Here is a 27,994-nt window from a genome sequence, read left to right on the forward strand (position 1 = left end):
CTCACCCAACAGATGAAGGCAATGCTTGCGCCTCACCAGGCTGACCAAGAGGATGCCTGGGCCTCACCATCTGTGGTAAAAGTCCATTTAAAAGCTGGAAATAATGCTATCACTCATCTCTTAAGCTCTCTATACTAATAAAGCAAGTATAAAATAAGTTAATAATGTTACTAAAATGGAGATTTTTGCAAACAGCAAAAGGACAGTGCAGATCATAGTCACTTTTGTGAAAACTGTCTCCCCAGCTGGGCCTCACCAACAACTAGGGGGCGCCTCACTGGTGAGGCCCGCCTCACAGTTTGAGAAGCACTGCTGTATATGTAGGTAAAAAGCCAGAGATATCAGAATAAGGTCCATTAGGGACCGCTGTAAAAAATTGTATTGGTGGGTCACTAAGGGGTTAAAGGGAATTTGTCAGCTTCCATTCATGTTCTAAACTGCTGACACTGTTAGATAGCTGTTAGGTCAAGGAGACACATGGTAAAAAGACTGAACACTCAGACACCTTTTCATTATGCATCTATAAATGCTTCATTGTATTTTCATTCACTATTCATATATTTACCATTGAAGTGTTTCTTTTAATTAATTCCAACATTTAGAAGTAACTTCATCAGTACACATATCCTTCAGTACTTGATAAACATGGGTAAAATCATCTGTTTTTTAACCCACACTACTAAATTACTATGCCTGCAGCATTAGTGTTAAAAAAATAAATAAAATAAAATTATCTATTTAGCCTTACGCTTCTACCTAAAAGTGGCTGGGGCTGGGTCATATGGGCCAAAAATAAAATCTTGATTTTTTTTTTCTACATAAGACTGGGTTTACACTGGATCTTTGCAGTCCATTTTTTTTCATCCGCTTTAAGCAAAAAAAAAACCAAACTGATGGAAAATTGATGTATTTGTGTGCGTTCGTTTTGCTATGTTTTTTCCCATTAACTTTCATTTATTAAAAACAAAACAGAAAAAAAAATTAATCAAAACACATTTGTTTTTATATCTTTTTTTTATAAACCAAAGTCAATGGAAAAATGGACAAAACAGATGCACACTAACATTAGTTTTTAGCATAAAACTGATAAACAAAAAAAAACGGCAGCGAACACAGCCTTATAAATACTTTTTTTAGGTTGCGTTCACACGTACAGGATCTGCAGCAGATTTGATGGCCCAGATTTGATTTGCTTTGAATCTGCAAACAATTCCTCTGGCAAGTAATTTCCCCCTCCCCCCCCTCACACACAAATACTCACCTGGCTCCTGGGCAGTCATTCGGGGTCTCCTCTTTCTCCAAGTTCTGCAAGTGGAAGCTAGGGAGAGAGAGGCCTCTTGTGACTGGAGGCAGAATGCGGTCTGCAGCCACAAGAGTCACTGGCAGGGTGTGGAGCCAACAGCTCCTCGCTCTGTGAGTGCACGGTGTTTAACTATAAGGGTTTATTTTGAGACCTGAAAAATAGTAAAAAGGGTAGGATTATAATCCTCCAGCTGAGTGCCCACCTCCCCTCTTAAACCCCAGTCTGGAAGTGACACACAATAATTCAGCTCTGCTTCACTTACTTGCTGCAGCACAGAGAGGTTAACAGCAGAAAACTATAGGCTGCATAGCATTGGTTCCTGCGCTGATGACATCTACACCGGAGTACGCACATTTAACCTACTTGTCGGCAGCCTTGGAAGAGAGATCAGGGGTAGTTGGCAGGAAACGACATGCTTTATTACTCCCGCACCAACGACCCCTCACCTCTGTTCATAAGCTTCCGGCAAGTTGGAGCCAATGCAAATAAACCTCTAGTTTTCTGCTGTTAACCTTTTCTGTGAAACAGCATGTAAGTGATGCAGAGCTTAATTACTGTGTGTCACTTACAGGCTGCAGCAAAAAGCAGGATAGTCCGCTCTTGCACTGCGCCCTCAACACTGTCCCATCCCGTACAATTTTTTTGTTAAAGGGCAATTGGTAAAAACAGAATTTTCAAAAAAAGAAATTGTGAGCCCCCCTGAGAGCAAATTAATCAAACTAATCTTATTGCCCAGCCCTACCTATAACAAGAATAAAAATAATAATAGGTCCATCTATCCCACATGCTAGGTTTACCTTCAACCATATACACTCCAAGAGGAGCATTAGAGATAGCTGGCACCAACATATCCACCTTTCTATCACCATCAACAGACAGGATAACAAGGACTAAAAACATCCCCGCTCTGCAGGAACACACATACAAAGCTTCCCCTTAAAGGGGTTGTCTGGCACTCAGCTCCTGTGACTCCACATCTCTGTCGAATGTCTACAGCTATTAAGACATCGAGCTTGGGCATGATCTTGCCCAGGCACGATGATTGGGATATACAACCACGACCTCCACGTTCCAGGAGATTTACTTCCAAGATGTGGAAAAACGGGAATTAAATGCTGGGGAGAAAAAGACTTCAGCTGTTTTTTTGCTACGCAGACAACCCCTTTAATACAACTTGCAATCTCACCAAAGTTAGAAGCCGTATGGAGCTACTTTTACCATGGTAAATCATGTCCATGCATCTCAGCTCAGGCTCTGTGGGAGACCGGTGGCACTCATGGCAAGGCACTGTTAGCGACCATACCAACACTCCATAACATGGTGGCCTAAATGCTGCTAATACCACCAACCAACGTCTTGTTTCAACACACTGTCTGCTCTTCTTACTGTTTTACTACTCTGCCTTTCCGTGATGTGTGAGGTCAAGACTTCATCCCTCTGCTCCTTCCACCCCATAGAGAGCTGCACTATGCGACTAATTTTTTTCTAAAAACTTTTTTAGATTATGTGATTTTTCAACTTTATTCTTTATTCACTTTGTGCATTTTAATTTGTATGCCTTAGTATTAGGGATGGTCCGAACCTGCCAAGGTTTGGGTTCGGCTGAACCCGAACGCTCGGCATCGGATTACCACTGTCTGCCCGCTCCGTGCAGCGGGCGGATACAGCGGGAGGACCGCCTGGAAAACTGGGATACAGCCTATGGCTATGGCTGTATCCCATTTTTCCAGGCGTTCCTACCGCTGGATCCGGTAATCATTGCGGTAATCATTGCGGATGGTTCGGGTTCGTACGAACTCCGTACGAACTCGGTTCGGACCATCCCTACTTAATATTTAATATGGGTTGTATATCTCATTTGTCGTGGATGCACTTTGTGTTATTTGCAGTAGATGCACTTTATAATATATTCTAAAAGCACCTGATTTTATGGATCTTACACCATTGGCTTGTTGGGGTGGTTTAGTGCATGTTGGGCCTTACAAGGCTTGGTGCACGAATTATGTATGGTTTTAGAAACATAAATGAATGCATAATAAAAGTTTTGTACAGTCATAGCCAAAAGTTTTGAGAATGACACAAATATATTTTCGCATGATCTGCTGCCCTCTGGTTTTTATGTGTGTTTGTCAGATGTTTTAATCACATACAAAAATATAATTGCAATCATACTATGAATAACAAAAGCTTATATTGACAGTTAGAATGAGTTAATGCAGCAAGTCAATATTTGCAGTGTTGACCCTTCTTCTTCAGGACCTCTGCAATTCTCCCTGGCATTCTCTCAATCAACTTCTGGACCAAATCCTGACTGATAGCAGTCCATTCTTGCACAATCAATGCTTAGATTTTGTCAGAAGTTGTTGGTTTTTGTTTGTCCACCCGTCTCTTGATGATTGACCACAAGTTCTCAATGGGATTAGGATCTGGGGAGTTTCCAGGCCATGGACCCAAAATCTCTATGTTTTGTTCCCTGAGCCATTTAGTTATCACCTTTGCTTTATGGCAAGGTGCTCCATCATGCTGGAAAAGGCATTGCTGATCGCCAAACTGCACTTGGACGGTTGGGAGAAGTTGCTCTGGTACCATTCTTTATTCATGGCTGTGTTTTTAGGCAAGATTGTGAGAGAGCAGAATCCCTTGGCTGAGAAGCAACCCCACACATGAATGGTTTCAGGATGCTTTACAGTTGGCATGAGACAAGACTGGTGGTAGTGCTCACCTCGTCTTCTCCGAAAAAGCTGTTTTTCGAGTGTCCCAAACAATCAGAAAGGGGATTCATCAGAGAAAATGACTTTACCCCAGTCCTCAGCAGTCCACTCCGTGTACCTTTTGCAGAATATCAGTCTGTCCCTGATGTTTTTTCTGGAGAGAAGTGGCTTCTTTGCTGCCCTCCTTGAGACCAGGCCTTGCTCCAAGAGTCTCCGTCTCACAGTGCGTGCAGATGCACTCACACCTGCCTGCTGCCATTCCTGAGCAAGCTCTGCACTGCTGGTAGCCCAATTCCGGAGCTTAAACACTTTTGAGACAAGGTCCTGGAACTTGCTGGTCTTTCTTGAGCGCCCTGGAGCCTTTTTGGCAAAAATGGAACCTCTCTCCTTGAAGTTCTTGATGATGTGATAGATTGTTGACTGAGGTGCAATCTTTCTAGCTGCGATACTCTTCCCTGTTAGGCCATTTTTGTGCAGTGCAAATGATGACTGCACATGTTTCTTTAGAGATAACCATGGTTAACAGAAGAGAAACAATGATGTCAAGCACCAGCCTCCTTTTAAAGTGTCGACTGGTGTCATTCTTACTTAATAATGACAGATTGATCTCCAGCCCGGTCAACACCCACACCTGTGTTAATGGAGTAAAACACTGAAACAACGTTAGCTGGTCCTTTTAACCCCTTAACGACATCGGGCGTACCCATACGCCCCCCGTTGCCTGGGCTTTAACGCAAACGGGCGTATGGGTACGCCCGATGTTTCCCCGATCGCTGCGTGTTCACACACAGCGGTCGGGGAAGATGGCCTGCTATAAATCATAGCAGGCCATCTTAGCTTCACGGCACGGGGGGTGGTTAACACCCCCCGTGCTTACGATCGCCGCTATAGGCTAATCAATTCAGATCAGCCAATAGTGGCGATCGGAACCTTTCCGGGTCATCGGTGACCCGATGACCCGGAAAAAAATGGCGGTCGGTGCTGTCCGAGGACGGCACCGACCGCCATTACTGTAAAAAGTAATGGTGATCGCCGTGCCACCGGCCCGATCGCCGTGAACGGCCGGCCGGCCGTTCACGGCGATCGGGCCGGTGGCACGGCGATCAGAGTCCCACAATATAGTAAATACCTGCCCTGGACCCCTCAGCTAGGTAGCCGAGGGGTCCAGAGCGGGTATTTGTACATTACTCACCTGTCCCGGGCTCCTGATCGGCGTCTTCCGGGTTCGCGGCGTCCTCCGTCATTCCGTTCGGTCTTCGGGTCTTTCCGGCGGTCCCCGTCGTCTTCTTTCGGCTATTTTCGGCTCCAGCCTCGTCATTTTCCGGATTTTGCGCTCTGCTGCCCCCTAGCGGCTGATATGTGTAATACACTTATCAGCAGCTACAGGGATATTCAGAATGTAGAAAAAGGTTTTTTTTTTTTTCCAAATTTTTTTTTTTTCTATTTTCCGCACCCTATCGCCGCTGAGTGCTGATCAGCATCGCACGAAAGTGCGCTGCTAATCAGCAACTCCTCCTTTTTGGCGTAGGGTGTTTTTTTTCTATATCCTACTGCCACGGTCTGCTTATAAGTGCCGCACATAAGTGCGGCATTTATCAGCAACTCCTTTGTTGGCGTAGGTTTTTTTTTTATACTTACTGTAAAAAAACACGTAAAAACACTACATTACACCACACTACACTGAATAAAGTTTGACACTACACCACTACATACCCCATATACCAATCCCCGTATAAAGATGGCCCCCAGGGTGTTTTCGGCGTCAGAGGGATACGTTATTATTGCCTCCGACACCGAAACAGCCAGTGAGGATGAATGGGGGGATCCTTCTTTCCTCCATTCATCCTCATCATCCAGTGACGTGTCTGGGGGTAGCGTAGCGTACGCTGCCCCCCAGACACGTCTTTTCCGCCAGTACCGTCCCAATAAGAGATGACGGTATGGTGTGAAATTCTCCAAACTCTGTGAGAGTACCTCTGGGTACTCTTACAGATTTAGGGTACGTGCACACTGCGGAATGGCGAAGGATAACCCTTTGTGCATTCCGCAGCTGGCACCCGCCGGCGGACTAATGCGGGCGCATGTCTCTACCCGTGTCATAGACTCCATTCTATGCACGGGCGGAATCCGTCGTCCATCCAAAGAATGAACACGTTGGACGGAGAGCGGAATCCGCCCGTGCATAGAATGGAGTCTATGACACGTGTGGAGACGTGCGCCTCCATCAGTCCGCCGGCGGGTGCCAGCTGTGGAATGCACAAAGGGTTATCTGTCGCGATTCCGCAGTGTGCATGTACCCTTAGAGTGTATGTAGGAAGGGACACCCGAATCCAGCCCCCAGATGCCCCCTCCCCCCGACCCCCCCCACTGCTCACTGCACCCCTTGTTAGATTCCTTATGGGGTGTAGTTTCCAGAATGGGGTCACTTGTCGGGGGTTTCTACTGTCCTGGCAGCACAGGAGCTTTGTAATTGCGACATGGCCTCCATCCTCCATTCCAGCCTCTAAATGGCGATCTGTCCCTTTGGTGACTTGCCCTGTGCCGATATGGCACATTATGCCCACATGTGGGGTATTTTCGTACTCAGGGGACACTACCCTACACGTTTTGTGTTCATTTTCTTTTTTAACCCCTTGTGGAAATGGAAAAAAATCAAGGCTAGACCAACATTTAGTGTAATTTTTGTAAAATTTTTACTCTAAATTATTAATCTTGTCATGTTTTTTCATTTTCACAAGGGGTTAAAAGATAAAAAAAAAACATTTAATGTGTAGAGCAATTTCCCCTGAGTACGGAAATACCCCACATGTGGACATAAAGCGCCATGCGGGTGCAGGGTAAGCCTCCGAAGGGAAGAAGCGCCATTTGGTTTTTGAAGGCTGGATTTGGATGGAATGGATTTCGAGGGGCCATGTTGCATTCAAAAGGCCCCTGTGTTACCAAGACAGTTGAAACCCCCCACAAGTGACCCCATTATGGAAACTGCACCCCTCAAGGAATGTAACAAGGGGTGTAGTGAGCATATGGACCCCACTGGTGACGGACACAAATGTGGAACAATGTGGCGTGAAAATGAAATATTACATTTTTTTACACTATAATGTTGGTTTAGCCTTGAATATATCATTTTCACAAGGGGTTAAAAGAGGAGAAAAAAAACAAAATGTGTAGCGCAATTTCCCCCGAGTCCGTAAATACCCCACATGTGGCCATAAAGCGCCATGCGGGTGCAGGGTAAGCCTCCGAAGGGAAGGAGCACCATTTCGTTTTTTGAAGGCTGGATTTGGATGGAATGGATTTTGTGGGGCCATGTTGCATTCAAAAGGCCCCTGTGTTGCCAAGACAGTTGAAACCCCCCACAAGTGACCCCATTATGGAAACTACACCCCTCAAGGAATGTAACAAGGGGTGTAGTGAGCATATGGACTCCACTGGTGACGGACACAAATGTGGAACAATGTGGCGTGAAAATGAAATATTACATTTTTTACACTATAATGTTGGTTTAGCCTTGAATTTATCATTTTCACAAGGGGTTAAAAGAGAAAAAAACACGCAATATGTGTAGAGCAATTTCCCCCGAGTTTGTAAATACCCCACATGTGGACATAAAGCGCCATGTGGGCGCAGGGCAAGCCTCCGAAGGGAAGGAGCGCCATTTGGATTTTGGAGGTTGGATTTGGCTAGAATGGATGATGAACGCCATGTCGCATTTACAGAGCCCTCGTGCTGCCAAAACACTGGAAACCCCCCACAAGTGACCCCATTCTGGAAACTGCACCCCTCAAGGAATCTAACAGGGGGGGAAAAGAGGATATGGACCCCTTGATGACGGGCACATTTGTGCCATGAAAGTGAAAAAATGAAATTTTTCCCTTTCACGTCACATTGTTCCACATTTGTGCCCGTCACCAGTGGGCTCCATATGCTCACTGCCCCCCTTGTTAGATTCCTTGAGGGGTGTAGTTTCCAGAATGGAATCACTTGTGGGGGGTTTCCAGTGTCTTGGCAGCACGAGGGCTCTGTAAATGCGACATGGCCCTTGAAATCCATTCCAGTGAAATCCAGCTTCCAAAAGCCAATTGGCGCTCCTTCCCTTTGGAGGCTCGTCCTGCGCCCCCTTGGCACTTTATCGCCACATGTGGGGTATTTCTGTACTCGGGAGAAACTGCGCTACACATTTTTTGTCTTTTTTTTGCCTCTTATCCCTTTAAGAAAATGAAAAATTGAAGGCTAGAACAACGTTTTAGTGTAAAAAATAAATTTTTCTTTTTTCACGCCATATTGTTCGGAAAATCTGTGAAGCACCTGTGGGGTCCAGATGCTCACCGCACCCCTTGTTACATTCCTTGAGGGGTGTAGTTTTCTAAATGGTGTCCCTTTAGGGGTGTTTTTTAGGTTTTGACAACCCAGAGCCTCTGCCAACCTGAAGTGGTACAGTCAAAAATGACCAAATATAACGGAGGCGTTGAAATTCACTAGGCGCTCCCTTATATCTGAGGCTTGTGGTTGCGTCAAATAGCGCAATAGGGCCACATATGGGTTATTTCTATAAACTGCAGAAACGGGGCAATAATTATTGGGGTGCATTTCTCTGGTAATAGGTTTATAATTATGAAAAATATTGGATTACAATAAAATCTCTGCACAGAAAATTAAAATTTTCAAATTCCTTACACACTTAGCTTTTATTTCTGTGACTCCCCTAAAGGGTTAAAACACTTTCTGGATGTGCTTTTGCAGAGTTTGGGGGGTGCAGTTTCTGAAATGGGGTGCTTTGTGGGGCTTTCTAACATACAGGCCCCTCAAATACACTTTAAACCTGAACAGGTCCCTAAAAATATCTGATTTTGAAATTTTACTGAAAATTTGGAAATTTGCTGCTAATGTTTTAAGCTCCCTATTGTGTAAAAAAAATTAAAAATAGTTTAATAAATGCCGCCAACATAAAGTAGACATGTTGCTAATGCTATTTAATATATAATTTATGTGGTATAACCACTTTCTGTATACGCAAAAAAGTTTCAAAGTTGGAAAAATGCATTTTTTCACATTTTTTCACATTATTTGGGTTTTTTTCATAAAGATTTGTTATGAGTATCGACTCCAATTTACCAGAAATGTAAAGTACAATATGTCACGAGAAAACAATCTCAGAATCAGCCGGATAGGTAAAAGCATCCCGAAGGTATTAATGACTAAAGTGACACTGGTCATATTCATAAAATTTGTCTCTGTCATTAAGGCCATTTCAGGCTCTGTCCTTAAGGGGTTAAGGCAGGGCTGCAATGATGATGAAATGTGTTTTGGGGAATAAAGTTTATTTTGTCTAGGCGAATATTGACTTTGCAAGTAATTGCTGTTAAGGTGATGACTTTTTATAACATTTTGGAGTATATGCAAATTGCCATTTTAAAAACTGAAGCAGTAGACTTTGTAAAAAATTAATATTTGTATCATTCTCAAAACTTTTAGCCATGACTGTATACATTTTCATTGAGGTAGTGCCTCTAATTATTAAGCTCCCGTCCTTTTCACCTCTATGTGTCTTGTTTTCTGAGCTTAGGGGATAGTACTCAGGTGTTTTTATCATCTGTGGTGCCTGCAAGGTTTCTTACTAAACTGCTTGTACCGTCAGATAGCTGCTTTTAATCCAAGATCTGTCCTGGGGTCCGTTCGGCAGGTGATGCAGTTATTGTCCTAAAAAAAAAAAAAACTTTTAACCTTGCAGCCCTGAGTCAAAAGGCCGTGGCCTAGATTGTGTATGCATTAGGCTGGCACAACCTCTGTCCGTCCTTCCCGCCCTCCTCATCATTAGGAATGCTCCAGGCACATTGTCTTCTATTCATCAGCTGTATCAGCACAGCACATGGGTATCACACTTGATAAAAAAAAAAATATATATTTTTTTATTCGACACCTGGTGTGACCTGCACTCAACTTTACCTATGATCTGGAGTGGAGTGTAGCACGGCACATGGGCTGGATCGTTAAGCACCTGTGCAATGTTCAGAAAGGAGAAAATGTTCTAGGGGCATTCCTAATGATGAAGAGGGTGGGGAGGAGGGACAGAGAGAGTGTGCCAACCTAATGCATACACAATCTAGGCAATGGCAGTTTGACACAGGACTGCAAGTTTAAAAGTTGTTTTTTAAAGCGTAACTGTCATGTTTTTTTTTATTGCAGAAATCAGCAGTATAAGCGATTTTAAGAAACTCTGTAATAGGTTTCATCAGCCAAAAAAACCTCCTTCTGTACTCAAGAAGCAATCTCCCAGCCTCCCCCCCTGACTTCTTATCTGTGCATTATCAGGCAAACACGTCTTCATTACAGAGAAGCCAGTGAAGACTGGTTCTGCTCTCTCCATTCTATCCTTATGGAGGGGGGAGGGGCCGAGGGAGATGAGGGAGCAGGAAGAGGTGACATGAAGGTCAGCTGTTTGTAGACTGTCTGGGCACCTAAAACGCTAAATTCAGGTGTCAGAAAGGTCAGTGCTTATCTAGGAACTTACTGAGAGAAGATTGCAGGGTGTTGTGCTTTGCAGAAATCCTCTGTGCTCAGTCACTCCTAACAGCCCCTCCCCTCTCCATAGCCACATAATGGACAGAGAAATCCTGCTTCATCTGATGTGAGGGGGGAGGCTGTGAGATTGCTTTTTCAGTCCAGAAGGAAACTCTTTTAGTACATAAAACCTATTACAGTTTCTTAAAATCGCTTGTACTGTTGATATTTAAAGTTTTCAGAAAAATGACCCTGAAATGACAGTTACGCTTTAAGACAATAACTGCATCACCTGCCGAACGGACCACAGGACAGATCTTGGATTAAAAGCAGCTATCTGAAGGTACAAGCCGTTTGGGGAGGTCAGATTGTGGGTGAAGAGTCGCTTTAAAGTATTAGGAAGACTGTGTGCTCGCATACTACAGGGGCATGGCCTAACAGCCAATGTCACTATGCTATCGGAGGACGCTATCTTTTTAATCCAGCTTACCTCACTTGACCTGCTAACATTATAGTATTAATATATGAAGGACCGTTCGACTAACTGTTCTTACCTCAGCCCCAGCATCCTGACAACCTAATACCAACTCTATTGTTTTGGTAAAGATGAGTGAAACTCAAGTATGCTGATCGGTGGGTGAAGAAGTTGGATGCAGCCTATGGCTGTATTTATGTTTTCCAGCCACCTTCTTCAGGTGCCAGTAATAAAATGCAAAATGTCCGGGCTTCAGATTTACTCATCCCTAGTAAAGAAGCTAAAATGAAATCCATACCATATTTTTTTGACACAGGAGAATTACATGCTAAGCTTTTCATTTATATACAGTATACCGATTCAGAATGCCAATTGTCCCATTAACCCCTTAAGGACAGAGCCAATTAAAATTTTTGCGTTTTTTGCTCCTTGTGCTTAAAAGGCCATAGCACTTGCATTTTTCCACCTAGAAACCCACATGGACCCTTATTTTTTGAACCAGAAAACCAGAAAAACCAGAAAAAAAAAAATAAACGTACGGTGAAATTGAGAAAAAAAAAACAAAAAAAAAACCATTTTGTTAATTTGGGGGTATTTGTTTTTACGCCATTCGCCCTGGGGTAAAACTGACTTGTTATATATGTTTGTCAAGTCGTTATGATTAAAACGATATAACATGTATAACTTTTCTTTTATCTGATGGCCTGTAAAAAATTCAAACCATTGTTAACTAATATTTGTTCCTTAACCCCTTAGTGACCGCCATGCTGCCTTTTCACGGCGGCCACTAATGGGCTTTATTCCCATGCGTACGCCTTTTAACGGCGGGCGCATCGGAATAAATTACCACCCGGCGGCGGCTGCAGGACGGGGGATCAGCGGTCAGCGTGACCGCTGACCCCCTCCTGTAACTACCCGGAGCGGAGGATTCTCCGTTCTGGGCAGTTTAACCCGTTAAATGCCGCTGTCAAAGCATGACAGCGGCATCTAACGGGTTCCGGTGTGTACCGGACGGCGCCGCAGGTCCACTTACGTGATCGGAGGTCCCGCGGCGCCGTCCGGTCCCCCCGACGTCTCCATGGTATCTCCAGGGGCCTAATGAAGGCCCCCGGGCTTACCATGGATAAGCCATCCTGCTGACAGGGGTAGCTGTGCTACTGCCTGTCAGCAGAATGGTCACATGACACAATACACTGTACTGCAGAAGCAGTACAGTGTATTGTATAATGTGATCAAAGTCTTACACTAGTGTACAGTAATGTACACTAGTGTAAAAAAGTAAAAAAAAAGTGCCCCAAACAATCCCCCCAGCCCCCTACCTCCCCATAATAAAAATGCATTACATTCCCCATATACTATAAAACGGGACATAAAAGTGATCAAAAAACACAAATCCTATACATATTTGGTATCGCTACGTCCGTAACGATCCAATCTATAAAACGATATCAATAATTATATCGCACGACACACGCTGTAAAAAAATTAATAAAAAAACAGTACCAGAATAGCTGTATTTTATCAATCTGCTTTAGAAAATACATCATAAAAGAGAACAAAAAGTCATATACATATAAAACTTGGTATCAATAGAAACTACAGATCTTCCCGCATAAAATAAGCCCAAAACCAGCTCTGTTGCGCAAAAGATGATAACGCTATGGATCTTGCAATGTGGCGACAGTTTTTGTGGGTTTTGCTAGGAAGATAGTTTCTATTGCGCCAAAGTGGTAATAGTTAAAAAAACCTATACAAATGTGGTATCGCCGTAACCGTAGTGACCCAGAGAATACATATATTGTGTTATTAGTGACCGCCGATATGAATTTTTACGGCAATCACTAATGGGCTCTATTCTGCTGCCATCAGCTCTTTATGGCGATGGCGCAGAATAGTGCAGCAGCGCCGGTAATGCCCGCAGCCCCCTCCTCTCAGCTACCGGAGGTCACTGAGAAGTTGGGGCAGAGTGTGGGCTCAGTCCAGGCCGGTCCTCGCACCGACGATCGCAGTTATTACCAGTATAACGGCGGCCACCGGTAACGGGCACTGCATGCTTTCATCTCCTCTCACAGTTATTCCACAGTGAGAGGAGATGAATACATGTCCCCCCCCCCTGTCCCCCCCGGAATAACCTTAGTGTTCATAGTGATTAATTCCTTAGGGTACAAACACACATGCCGTATTTGCAGCGAGACTCACTGAGGATCCCGGCCCTGTGTACTCAATGGCAGGCAAAGTCGCAGCAGGGATGTACATCCCTGCTGCGAGTTTGTTCAAAGGCCGACCCGTTAACCCCCCGGCCGCCGGAGACTATACATCACCTGGTCCAGACTATACATCACCTGGTCCTTCGCGGATTCCAGGCACGTCCCGCTCAGCCAATCAGTGCGCTGCCCCACCGCAGCACTGATTGGCTGAATGGGCAGTGAAGACGTCGGGAGCCCCATAGCGGGGATCAGGTGGCGTATAGTCTCCGGCGGCCGGGGAGTTAACGGGGCATGCTGCGGACAAACTTTTGACTTTGTCTGCCATTGAGTACACAGGGCCGGGATCCTCAGCGAGTCTCACTGTGAATACGCAGCCAGAAACTCACTGCGGATACGACAAGTGTGTTTGTACCCTTAAGGGTAAATTCACACGGGCGTCTCGCATTAAAAAAACGCAGCTAATCCGCAATACATTTATTATTCTTATTATTATTAATACGTGTATTGCGGATTAGATGCTAATTAGCTGCGTTTTTTTTATGCGAGACGCCCGTGTCAATTTACCCTAAAGAAAGATCAAATTCTCATTCTCTCCACTACCAGAGGTGGCAGAGAGCATGGGGCAATGATCAGGGACTAGCACAAGTGATCAGCGGTTTATGCTATATACCACTGATCACTTGTTCCCGTGTTTCCGGCACTTTTTGTCCCGTCACCAAAAATCATTGGTGACGGGATAAAAAGTCAAGTGCCCCGGATTACCTGTAACCACCCCGCATTACCTGTAACCACCCCGCATTACCTGTAACCACCCCGCATTACCTGTAACCACCCCAGATTACCTGTAACCACCCCAGATTACCTGTAACCACCCCAGATTACCTGTAACCACCCCAGATTACCTGTAACCACCCCAGATTACCTGTAACCACCCCGCATTACCTGTAACCACCCCGCATTACCTGTAACCACCCCAGATTACCTGTAACCACCCCAGATTACCTGTAACCACCCCGCATTACCTGTAACCACCCCAGATTACCTGTAACCACCCCAGATTACCTGTAACCACCCCAGATTACCTGTAACCACCCCAGATTATTCATAACCACTCCAGTTTACCTGTAACTGCTCAGATTACCTGTAACCACCCCAGATAGCCAGTTAACACCCCCAGATTGCCTGTAACCACCCCAGATTGCCACAGGCTACCCATAACCACTACAGATTGCCCGTAACCACCCCAGATTGCCTGTAACCACCCCAGATTGCCCATACCCACCCCAGAATGCCTGTCACTCCTCCCCCAGATTGCCCATCACCACCCCAGTTTGCCTGTGACCCCCCCCCCCCCAGATTGCCCGTCACCACCCCAGACAGCCAGTAAACACCCCCAGATTGTCCATTACCACCCCATATAGCCAGTAAACACCCCCAGATTGTCCGTTACCACCCCAGATAGCCAGTAAACACCCCCAGATAGTCCGTTACCACCCCAGATAGCCAGTAAACACCCCCAGATTGCCCATAACCACCCCAGATTGCCCATAACCAACCCAGATAGCCAGTAAACACCCCAGATTGCCACAGACTGCTTGTACCACCCCAGATTGCCCATAAACACCCTAGATAGCAAGTAAACACTCCCAGGTTGCCCGTCACTACCCCAGATTACCTGTTATCTCATTTAAAAAGAAAAATTTTAGCACCTGCGCTATTCTAATAACCGATACTAGCTGTGGTTTTGCACCAGCAAAATGATGCTCCTTTCCTTCTGAGCCCTGCTGTATGCTCATACAGTGGTTTATGCCCACATATGGGGTACCGTTGTACTCAGGAGAACCTGCTTTAAAAATTTTGCAGTGCATTTTCTCTCCTGTTTCTCGTGACATTGAGAAATTTCAAACTAAACAAACATATTATTGAAAAAATTCATTTTTTTCATTTTTACTTTCTAATTTTGAATCCTTTCCTCTAATACCTGTGGGGTCAAAATGCTCACTGCACCCCAAGATGACTTCTTTGAGGGGTGCCCTTTCCAACATGGGGTGACTTTTGGGGGGTTTCTCTTCTGCGGACACTACAGGGGCTCTGCAAACGCACCCGATGCTCGGAAACTTCTTCAGTAGAAACTGCACTGCAAATGCTAATTGGCGCCCCTTCCGTTCTGAGCTCCGCTGTGTGCCCATACAGTGGTTTATGCTCACATATGGGGTACCGTTCTACTCAGGAGAACCTGCGTTACAGATTTTGGGGTGCCTTTTTCTCTCCTGTTGCTTGTGAAAATGAGATACTTTAATCTGAACGAACATATTATTTGAAAATTTCTATTTTCCATTTTTTTCCAGCCTAATTGTGAATACTTTCCTCCAGCCCCTGTAGGGTTAAAATGCTCATTATACCCCTAGATTAATTCTTTAAGGTGTCTAGTTTCCAAAATGGGGTCATTTATAGGGGTTTCAAGTATACAAGCCTCCTAAACACACTTAAAAAAAGTACTGGTCCCTAAAAAAATTTGTTTTGGAAATTTCATGAAAAAATGGTAATTTGCTGATACATTTCTAAGCCCTGTAACACCGAAGAAAAGTAAAATATGTTTATGAAATTATGCCAGAATAAAAGAGGACATATTGGTAATGTGACCTAGTAACTAATTTATGTGATCCAACTTTCATTTCTTAGAAGCAGAGAATTTCAAAGTTTGTAAAGTGGAAATTTTTACAATTTTTCATGATATTTTTATATTTTTCACAAAAAACACACAAGACAGTGACCAAATTTTACCACTAATATAAAGTACCATATGTTACAAAAACAAAAAAAACAATCTCAGAATCGCTAGCATATGTTATAGCATCACTAAGCTATAAGCGCATAAACGGAGACAGGTCAGATTTTGAAAAATGAGCCTGGTCATTAAGGCTCAAATAGGCTTGGTCCCTAAGGGGTTAAAATCGCTCCATTCCCATGCTTATAACACTTTTATCCTTTGGTCTATGGGGCTGTGTGGGGTGTCATTTTTTGCGCCATGATGTGTTCTTTCTATCGGTACCTTGATTGCGCATATGCAACTTTTTTATCGCTTTTTATTACAATTTTTCTGGATTTGATGCGACCAAAAATGCGCAATTTTGCACTTTGGGATTTTTGGGCGCTTACGCCGTTTACAGTGTGAGAACAGGAATGTGATAAATTAATAGTATGGGCGATTACGCAAGCGGCGATAGCAAACATGTTTATTTATTTGTGTACGTTTATTTATTACATGGGAAAAGGGGAGTGATTCAGACTTTTATTAGGGGAGGGGGCTTTTGATTGAAAACAATACTTTTTTTTAACTTTTACACCTATACTAGAAGCCCCCCTGGTGGACTTCTAATATAAGTGCACTGATCTCTCATTGAGATCTATGCTGCATAGATCAATGAGATCGGCACTCGTTTGCTTTCGGCTGCTGCAGCGATCTCCGCCACTAGACACCAGGGAAGGGCTGCATACGGTAATCGGATGCAGCTGTCAACTTTAGCCGCTGTCCCGGGCTACACGCGGCACCCGGGATCGCGGCGGTTCAGAGCGGGGTCGCCGCGCGGCCCCGTTCTGAACGCCCTTACCGATAACAGGGCGTAAATATACTTCTAGTATGCCTGCTCTGATCTCTCATAGAGATCTATGCAGTATAGATATACTGCATAGATCCATGAGATAGTCACTCTATTGCTTTCAGCAACCCGAAAACAAAAGAATGCCGAACTGGGATCAGCACCACTACGGCGCAGACCCTGGCCCAGGTCAGATGCGTAGATCGCTCCTCCGCGACCAGTGGCGATCCCCCCCACTAGACACCAGGGAAGAGGAAAATTAGTATTTTAAATGCAGGTGTCAGCTAAATTTCCATTTCGCTGCGGATATGTAGCCTGGCCCCTTTAAACCCCGCCGCCCCAGAGCATACATCCCCTGGTCTTTTTCTTAGCTCCAGTGTAGTTTTGCCCACATTTAATTTAGGGCAGGGGTGTCAAACTCATATACACAGTGGGCCAAAATAAAAAAAATTGGGCAAAGTCGTGGGTCAAGCTTGATAATTATTGAAGCGCTAATGCCCTGGCACTGTCAGAGCAGCCGGCACTGTCAGTGGTGTGCATCTCCCATCCCCATGCACTATGATAAATGACATGACATGATAAATTGCTATGACAGGATTAAACCCCAACCCATATAATAACCAATCCCGCAAAAATTGACCCACATTTTAGCAAGCCTTTCCAATAGTGCCCAAATAGTAGCCAGTCCCCCAAGTTTCCCATTTAGTAGCCAGCCCACCCCAATAGTCTAATATAGCAGCCAGCCCTCCCTATAGTCTCTTATATAGTGGCCAGCCCTCCCCATAGTCTCAAATAGTAGCCTTCCATCCCCCATAGTTTATATAGTAGCCTTCCCTCCCCCATAGTCTCTTTTATAGTAGCCTTCCCTCCCCCATAGTCTCTTTTATAGTAGCCAGCCCTCCCCCATAGTTTCTTATATAGTAGCCAGCCCCCCCAGTAGTCTCATATAGTAGCCAGTCCTCCCCAGTAGTCTCATATAGTAGCCAGCCCTCCCCAATAGTCTCATATATAAGCCAGCCCTCCCCCATAGTCTCTCACATAGTAGCCATGGCGGGCCAGATGTAATTAAAACTCTGAATTGCCTGGTGGGCTGCGGACACCATGTTTGATAAATCTTCCCCCATATCTTTGGTGTCTTTGACATGACATGTTCAGATGTCATCTGAACATGGAAGGGTGGATAGCTGGTGGAGGTCAGCGGTAGGTTCTTTTGCATGTGGACACTGTTGAGGATGCAAATTTATGCCAAAAACAAAGTCTTTTACAAACCCTGTGGATGGCAGAAAATATGACATAGGACAGTTTATTAACTGTGGCACTAAAAGTGTCATATGTAGCATACTGCCCAGGCCCTAAATTATATGTGGGAAAACCTAAACAGGAGCTCAGAAAAAGAATTTCACAACATCTGAGCACAATTCGAACACAAAGAAAAACCCCTCTGCCATGCCACATGAGCATCTTCTATAACGGACATTTGGAAGATTTACCTTTGTTTATGTCTCTTGGTGATCCTGGAGGCCCTGGTCAACCGGTGTTGACTCTATAGAGTTCTAGCGTCTCAATTTTATCATCCATTTGTGCCAAAATAGTGGCTTGAGTGATCTAATTGATCACATAGTGTTATAAACGTAGATACTTACCTCTGTACAGTGTCTCCTGGTGATCTTGGAAGCTCTGCTCATCTAGTGGTGCGTGCCTTGTAAAGCTCCTGGTGATCTTGGAAGCTCTGCTCATCTAGTGGTGCGTGCCTTGTAAAGCTCCATGGTGTCTAATATTCTTATTGTAATGTAATCTTATAGATTCATCATCTATTGTCACCTTTCGTCATTATAACGTCCTATTAGGCCCTATTACATTGGCCAATCTGGAGGAGCAAGCGAGCGCTGGCCTGTCAGATCAGCGCTTGCTTGCTCTCCGTTCCCTGCAGTTGCTATTACGCACTCCAACAGTGAGCGGGTAAGAGCGAGGGGCTGCGGGGAACCCATAGTAGATAGCGGCAGTCTGCTACTGCCGCTCCTATTACTCAGAGCGACATGCAGCACCTTGGTTATCATTGTAATTTTGAACGGCAATGATCAACCAACATTGTGCACGTCGGCTGCTCGTTGCCTTTTTACACTAGCTATTACACCATTACGGCAGATAATCACTTGGTGTAATACGGCCTTTAGATATAGAGTACAGTGGAAGGGGTGTTTTCTGTTTACCTAAGTTAGCTCATAGATCAGCCCAGTGGAGACACTTGGAACAAGTCATCCCTCCCATGCTACCCCCCCCCCTATTGCCTAATCATGACATTCAAACTGTGGGTGGGCACTGTGCCAAGCTCAGCACTTGGTTGCCATAGCTGCAGGACACCTTGCACTTGAGCGCATCATGTTTAAACGTCAACGAAGACATCAGTGGTGGACGACCTTCACATTGAAGGGGCCATGTTTTTTTTTTAATTGCTACCCTAGTGCTCAAGTTATATTCTATACACATCAGTTAAAATAACCGATATATCACATTTCTTGATAAATTTCTCAGTAATCTTTTCAAAGGGTTTGGCCACTTTATAGTAAAATAGTTCAGTGTACAGCATTACTTAGTGTACTCACTGCACTTACCGACAGCAGCTCCCTGTGTACCTCAGAGCTAATACTGTACACAAGCAAGGAACACTTTTGCTATAATGTGGCCAACCCCTTTAAAGGGAACCTGTCACCCCCCGTGCCGGGGTGACAGGCTCCTGACCCCCCGTTAGAGACCCCTATACTCACCTAATCCCGCCGGGTCCCGCTTCGGGAGATGGTCGGGTCACGGAGATCTCAGCCACTGCAGCCCGGCGCGTGCGCTCCTCAGATGAGTCCAACACTCAGAGAATGACGGAGTGCTGGACTCTCCTGTCATTCTCTATGAGTGTTGGACTCATCTGAGGAGCGCGCCGGGCTTCGGGTGCCGATATCTCCGTGACCCGACCATCTCCAGAAGCGGGACCCGGCGGGATCACTTGAGTATAGGGGGCTCAGGAGCCTGTCACCCCGTCACCGGGGGTGACAGGTCCTCTTTAGGTATTTGAATAAAAGCAAAGTTTTTGTCTTTTAATCCCTTTAAGGAATTGTTATACAGACATTGTTATCACTGTTGAAAAAAAAAAAAGCCAAAAAGGTATTATTTCACCTTCAAAATAGTTAACTATTATTTCATTCTCCATACCTGAAGCACATGTATATCTGCTGGCTCATCCTTCTTCCCAGGCCTCTCTGCCTCAGCCACCACGGGCTGACCGTCTCCTGATGTTTCGTCTTTACTGTTCACTTCATCTTCTTTTTCCTGAGGTCCCTCAGCTGGACCATCGGTTTTCTCTTCGCTTTCTTCTTTAGGCTCCATTTGACCCTGGGATTTTTGCTTCTTGAGCCATGGTGGCAGGAAGCGGGAAATCCCTTTGCTTTCATGTGTCTCCTTTTTCTGTTTCCCAGGACTCTTCTCTCCAGGGGTTGTTGGGGACATAGGCGATTCAGGGGCAGTCACTTCTTCATTCTGTCCGGGGTCCGAATTCTCAGGGTTGTCAGTACCCTCTCCATTTTCTGCTGGCTGATGGTCTTGCTCATTTGTAGACCCCAGCTGGTCATGTTGCATCTCAGAAGTTTCAGAACCATTAACTTGAATACTAGTAGCTGCTTCACTGGTCATGGTCTCCGATTTTGCTGAAATGAGATTAAAGATGGTTGTTTAATCTGAGGAGCAGAACATTTGAAACCAAATATTACAAAACACTTGCAAGCTTGAACAAACAGTGGTCATCCTTAAAGGAGGCAGAAGGTGGTTTTCTAAATAAAGTATGGTCTTATGGAGATATATTTACTGCTAACATAAGCAGAAATGGAGGAAGGAAGGATATATATGTTGAAAAATATGAGTAGGAAGTTGGGAGTCACAGAGTGTGCCATAAAAGCCCTTTATCCCTGATGACCATATGACATAAGCCACTGATTATTTACAAACCTCAGTCCCTGGTGACTTTGTGTCTCTCAGTGAGATGCCATACACATAAAAAAAAAAATTATACAGCATCCCAAAAACCATGTGACCACTGGCCAGGGTCACTTTTGGCACACATTTTGCTTCGTAAGTGCTCATTAGATGTTACACCCTGGGAGAGAGCACACGCATCAGTAGGCATCAGGCAAAAGTCATTGTTACACTTCCTAGGCCGACGTGCTAGGGATAATGAGGTTCCTGTATTGTAAGTTTAATAAACCAAACTAGAGGAGAACTGCAGTACATAGAGAGAATGGCTTAGCTGACAACTATATGAGAGGAATATTAGATATCATAAAGTATGGCCCATGTGTGACGTGTGAGCGACAGGGATAAGCAGTATAAATGGAGTGCACATAGACTATGGAAACCGGCCAATTTGCTACACTTGTCAGATGACATACAGTTTTTAAAGAGGCACTGTCATGATTTATTTTTTTTTTTAAAGAAGTCAACAAGGGTTGTTATGCAATATACTCACAGACATGGCTTGGGACTGAATAACAGCCATGCCTGTGGCTCTGTTCCAAAACGGTTTATGATTTGTAAAAATTTGCAACAAAAACTAGTGAACCAGAATAACAGCTAAGCGGGACAAGTCTCCACTGCACATGTGTACAGCTGCTGCCCGGCCACGTGCAGTAGTAAAGAATCTTGGGGGTGCTCGCATTGTATGGTCAGCTCTCCTGCCACACAGCACCAAAACCTCTGTAACCACACAGATGTTATACTGGCTGAATTGTTACATAACAAAGAACATGGTCTCCTGTAAGCTGCAGAACTGATAATTTAATTATTAAAAGGTAATAATATAATTAGTCTAACTTATGCTGCGTTTACACGTAACGATTATCATTCGAATTTTCGCAATAACAATCGCATTTGAGCGATAGTCATTCCGTGTAAACACAGCGAACGATCAAGCAACGAGCGAGAAATCGTTCATTTTGATCTTTCAACATCTTCTCAAATCGTCGTTCGTTAAAAATTTGCAGATCGCTTTGTGTAAACAGTCTTTCAAAGATTCACCCTGTGAAAGATGGGCTTAAGCGATCTTAAAAACGATCGCAATAACGATTTTTCTTATGAATTTTCCAACAATTTTTCTAACGATTTATTCGTCTAAAAACACTGATTGTTATAAAAACCAAATCGTTGCTTCAAAATCGTTAAACGATCGATTGGGTGAATTATCGCTCCGTGTAAAAGCAGCATTAATTGCCCTTAGTTGATATACAACCTGCATGATGAACAGGGGTCTTTACTTGTGTGAGCGCACAAAGGACTGGGACTTCCTGTGTTTGGTCTTTTTTTTTCCTTTTAAACAGAAAAAAGACCAAATATTGCCACAGAGGGAGCATGGAGCACAGTTTAACCATACATATAACATTGATTTAACCACTTCAAATCAAGTAATTTTATCAGTTTTTTCATTTTTGCCTTTCAACTTTTTAATTTTATGCTGACATACCCATATGAGCGCTTCTTTTTTGCAGGAATAGATGTACTTTCTTTTGGCACCATGACATTTAGGTTGTTTTCTTTTTTTGATCCCAATTTATACAGCCAATTTAGTGTAGTTTTTCATTTTTACAACGTTCACCATGTGAGATAAATAATGAGATAATATAGTTCAGGTCATTATGGATTTGGTAATAGCAAATATGTTTCTGTTTTTATTTTTTATGTTCTATATAAAAATATTTTGTAAGGGGAACTTGAGTAGTTGTTTTTCTGTGTGAGATAAGGGTTGGGGATTTTTTTTTTATATTTAATATAATATAATTATATTTTCCAAAACTAAAAATTTTACTTTTTATTAGTCTCACAAAGGGACTGTCAAATTCAATCTTCAGATCGCTAATATATTACACTGTATTATTAGAATAGTGCAGTGTAGTATCCTGTCAATATAATGTTGATAGGTGACTTACCCGGGACTAATATATGGCATACGTGGGGGCCTTCATTGGGCCCCCTACTGCCATAGAAATTCATCAGCATCCCAGCGATTGCAGCACCCCACAAACGCCACAATCACAATTTGACTACTGCCTCTAAGCCTTAGAAGCAGTGGTCAAATATAACCCCTTACATTCTAAGGGGTTAAATCACAAGGACCAAAGGTTTTTCTGCTGGTGATAGAGCAGGTGCCTGCTGTCATGCAACAAGTTCCCATGATATTCTGCATAAGAGACCAGGCCAGGCTACTTTTTCCCTGCCGACAAAAGACATTTTGTGGTCATTAAGGGGTTAAACATAGAAAACGTAAATAAATAAATAAAGGAAGTATATAGCAAAACTATTTGTGATCACAACCCCTGTGGATTTCCTAATAAATAAATAGGTAGATTAAAGGGTTAAACTGAAAATGCGTGTTTTACTGGTTGAACCTAGGATTCTGAATTGTTAGGAAGCTGAGATTTGTGGTTATATGACCCTAGTAAATCTGGCTCACTGAATGTGGTGAAAATCTACCTGGAGAACTTTTCTTCTATTGTTAGAGAACTGTTTTTCTCATTCATTCATTATTTTCAGGCTTTGGGTAGTCTCATATTCAGACTTCAGAGGTTTACATGTCAGCTACCAAGGCTGCTTACAGGCGCTTGTCTGGATGACAACATGTCCCATCTCCCCATACAGTCACATTTGGAAGAATTATGGTTTTGCCATTGTCCCTGGTCAGCAGTAGTGTTGCACGATGCACCGAAATATCGATACTACTATCGATATTCCGGGCAAAAAAACGGTTCGGTACCAGGATTTCCTGGTATTCGATACTCTGTTAAGCTGCGCAATAGCGCAGCTTAACAGAGTATAGTACAGAGAGCACGGCCGGCGGCTAGCTGAGCGCCGGCCATGTTCTGTGTGCTGCCCCCTGCTCTGCAGAACCTTCACCTCCTGGGTCACCAGCTCCTGCTCTGTGATGGCCGGTCCCGGTGTCGTCCTCTCCCCGCTGTGCTGGGGAGATGTTTTCTTTAGTGAAGCTGTGTCTTATTGTCGGCTTCGGAGCAGAAGCCGGGCCGGGGCCGCAGCACACCAGGTCAGAGTTCACCGGCATGTCCCTGTGTCTGCCAGATAAGCTGGTGATTGATGCTCAGCGATACACTGGGACGCCTCACACCGGAGCTCAGCACGGCCGAGAGTTAACCCCTCACTGCCCACTGACATCCTGTGGGGTCTGCCCGGGTAAAGATGCATGCTGCTGAGCCAGGAGAGAAGACCACCATAAAGGTTTACTATGGGGCTCCCCTCTCCTCTCTGTGATCCTCGGCTACAGGACGTGCCCAGCACATCACTGTTACAGCTGCTGCTGCGTTCCATTGTGTCACCCCGAGCCATGGAACAGTGCAAACTTCAGGCATGTGAGATCCATTCACTGTACATTGCTCATGCAGAGTTCTGCAGCTTTCTGTTATACCTTATTACCTTACATATGACTTATGTGGTCCAGCTGAGGATTTGTTACAGTGTATCAGTCTGGCCTTTCTGACCTGGACTGCTTGCAGAACACAGCTGACATTTGTGACAAAGTTCTTCCCTTCCTGGTCACACAGCCTAGATTGTAACAAACAGCAAAGAGAGGTGTATGCAGCTCACAGGGGATGGACAGGACTGGATGCAATTGTAACAAACTCTCAGCTGAAAGTATATAAGATCTATGTAGAATGATGAATTTGCACATAGGTAGGACTGCTGGATCCAGGGCAGTATTCATCAATCAATCAAATCAATCGCCTGTGTGTGTGAAGCGGTTCGGGAGAGGTTAAATACTGCTATCATTTTTTACAGCAGCACCTACACAGGTAAATAGCTGGTTTAATTGTGTCGATGCCTGTAATACATCTTTGTAATGAACCTCTCCCAAACCGCTCCATACACACAGGTGATTTGGACATTGTACCAGGACAACAGGAGGTAAATAGTGAGGATGCAGCAGCCTGTGTGACAGGGCCGGACACCACCGGGACTGAGCAACATGGAGCAGAAGCTGCTGAGCTGTGAGGTGAAGGTTCTGCTGCGGAACAACACCTCCACTACTTCTCCCAGTATACTATACTAGTGCTATGTTTCAGCCATACTACTACCCCCAACATACTATACTCCGTGTCAGCCATACTACTACCCCCAACATACTATACTCTGTGCCAGCCATAATACTACCCCCAACATACTATACTCTGTGTCAGCCATACTACTACCCCCAACATACTATACTCTGTGTCAGCCATAATACTACCCCCAACATACTGTACTCTGTGTCAGCCATAATACTACCCCCAACATACTATACTCTGTGTCAGCCATAATACTACCCCCAACATACTGTACTCTGTGTCAGCCATAATACTACCCCCAACATACTATACTCTGTGTCAGCCATACTACTACCCCTAACATACTATACTCTGTGTCAGCCATACTACTACCCCCAACATACTATACTCTGTGTCAGCCATACTACTACCCCCAACATACTATACTCTGTGTCAGCCATAATACTACTAACTCCAATTGCTATAATAAAAACAAAAAAAAGGGGGGGGGGGAGATTGGTATCATCGCATTGTACGGTATACAGTGTTTTCGCAAAACAAAAACAAAAATCGTATATGCAAACATGTTACCAATCAAAGCTGCAGATCATATCGCACATGTCAGGTTTATTACACAGTGAACAGTGTAAAAATTAGGGAGCATTTTGTCTGCAATGTTAAGTATCGAAATGGTATCGAGTATTGAAATAAAAAAGTTGGTATTGGTATCGAACTCAAAATTCTGGTATCGTGACATCCCTAGTCAGCAGTAATTCTCAGCTTCTATAAGCATACACCTACAGTGAAGAACAGTTGTTTCACTTGCTCCAATATTGTGGCATGGTAACAAGACTGTGAATATCGGCTTAAAAGGGATTTTTCCAGGCTTAGAAAGCGTGCCTACTTTCTTTCAGAAACCGTACCACTCTTGTCCCAAGTTCTGTTGTGGTTTTGCAGCTCAGTTCACCTGGGGACAGGCGTGGTACTGTTTCTGCAAGAAAGGAGCTGTGTTTTTTAATTCTCCATAACCCCTTTAACCATACATACTATAGACGCCATGATATGGTGTGATACAAATTAGTTACACTTACTTAGCGCCCTATTACACTGCCAGATATTAAAAAACAAGCAAGCGTTGACCTTTTTGGTCAGCGCTCGCTTCCACCTATTACATGCACAGACATCAAGTGGGGAGAGGGGCACAGGGAGAAGTGGGAGGGGCTGCAGACCGTAGCTACCTTTTTTTTGATCATGCCGACATGAGGCATGTTAGCTGATTGTTACCTTTTAACATTACCTATCACACCAAACGGTGGACGGAATGGGTGTTAATAGGTCAGGTAAGGTCGATATTGGTTTGGTGCAATAGGGCCCTTAGTTGACTACCTTGTAGTAGGGCTGGGCGATAATGGCAATGTAGTGGGGTGCGCTCTGACACTCTGTGCCGGTACCTTATACCTCCCAAAACATTTCTAACCAACAGTCACACACAATAAGCAGACACCTGGCTATTTAGGATTGCACATAAACACAGTCCCCTTTGCCAGCAGATGTTTTCCAATTTCTACTGCTCCTCTGTAGCTTCTCATAAGGATTATGAAACTAGTCTAAAGCTTTGTCCATGCTGAGGTCACGGCTTTCAGCGTCAGCACCATTGCCACAAAGGTGCCCAACCATGATTTGAGGCTCATCAAGTTCAGGCTGTCATTTCAAAGTCAAACACAATGTGGCATGCTGCACTTTTACTACTTGTCCAATCTTGTAAAACTAACAATGGAGATGCCAAATCGGGCCCCTACAAAATAAAGCTGGATGAAACAGGAGACCAGCCAAAAACTGTAAATAACATCCAGAACCAGTATAGGCAGTACAATAGGAAACCACTAGAAACGAGAGCAACGCAAGCATGCTCGAGTCTGAACGTGCACCATTTGTTTCCTGGTGGCTGAAGTTGGATGTAGCCCTAGGGAGCCCTGGATGCAGCATAGGTCTACGGCTGTATACACGTTTTTTAAGCAGCCTTATAAGTGCATCCAACTCCTTCAGCCACCAGTATCCAAATGCTGAACGATTGGACATTGTGAATGTAACCAGAGGAGGCCGGGCACAATCTCATCAAGGTTCTATGTACGGTCGGAGTGCCAGCACTGGGGCACGTGCACAGTGTAGCTTACTATTTTTTGACATTAGCAGTTAGCTTTAAAATAAAATTTGTGAAACTTGTTAAGCATATTGAAATTAAGACACAAAGACCATCTTGGCACGGCTGTGTTCCCACAATTGCAATCACAAATGAGACCACACACCCCCATTCCACACAGATATCTGTGCAATGCTGGTGAAAAAGTGGGGGAATAGTTTCGGACGCATGATCGCAAATGTGGGAATGTATGTGGGAATTCTTTTTCATGCAACAAGATAGGAAACAACACTGCAAAAGTCTACAGGCAACAGGCCAGGAAATCATCAATTATGCCAAGTAACAACCCAGCTGAAAATGTTTTACTCCATAATGAAATCCCCAAAATACTGCTCTGGAATGGAAGGATTGTGTGGGAATCCGGGGATGCGGTCTCACAGAGCCATGTGCTAATAGGTAAACTCTTGTGAAGCATGAAATAGCCACATTTCCAGAAAGAAGGGTTATGTGTGGTTTACCCTTACTATTTGTTTGCCTTTATAAGAACAATGAGTATGAAAGTAAAGAATTGTACAGCTGCAGAACCAGAGAAAGCAATATACAGGCTTTACAGGAATGGATTAAAGGGAATGGATCACCTACACTTTCTTTCACTGAATCCAGACACATACTAAAGTGGTTTTCTCTAATCTCTTCCTATTTATATATCTTCTACCAACTCATTTCTTGAACATTTTTTTCAGTGGTTTTACAGCATTATTTAAAAGGTTTACTAAAAGTGGAGATGGATCCGCATGCCCTATGCTTAGTACTTCCAGGGCTGTGGAGTCGGTAAGCCGCAGCTCCGACTCAAACTCAGACTCAGACTCCTGAATTTTATCAGGACCGACTCGGACTCCTGCTCCTTCATAAATGTCAGATACCAGGGGAGTTATTTATCACACTGGCTCAGCAGCTTCTCCCTAATGTCCTACATGATCCTGGGGCGACTTCTC

At 44.2% G+C, this 27,994-nt stretch overlaps 1 protein-coding gene across 8 annotated transcripts in view; it reads right to left on the reverse strand.

Annotated features, from left to right (window-relative positions):
- The window catches only part of EPB41L2 (erythrocyte membrane protein band 4.1 like 2), a 160,143-nt gene that overhangs the window by 87,718 nt on the left and 44,431 nt on the right, over positions 1-27,994 (reverse strand). For all 8 annotated transcript variants that reach the window (XM_069974958.1, XM_069974962.1, XM_069974956.1 and 5 more), the window contains one exon: positions 19,998-20,488. In XM_069974958.1, coding sequence (XP_069831059.1) covers positions 19,998-20,474 — 477 coding nt within the window. In that variant the 5' untranslated portion in view covers positions 20,475-20,488. The remainder of the gene's footprint in view (positions 1-19,997; positions 20,489-27,994) is intronic.

The sequence above is a fragment of the Dendropsophus ebraccatus genome, chromosome 6, assembly GCF_027789765.1.
Source record: "Dendropsophus ebraccatus isolate aDenEbr1 chromosome 6, aDenEbr1.pat, whole genome shotgun sequence".
In the NCBI taxonomy this organism is placed as follows: domain Eukaryota; kingdom Metazoa; phylum Chordata; class Amphibia; order Anura; family Hylidae; genus Dendropsophus; species Dendropsophus ebraccatus.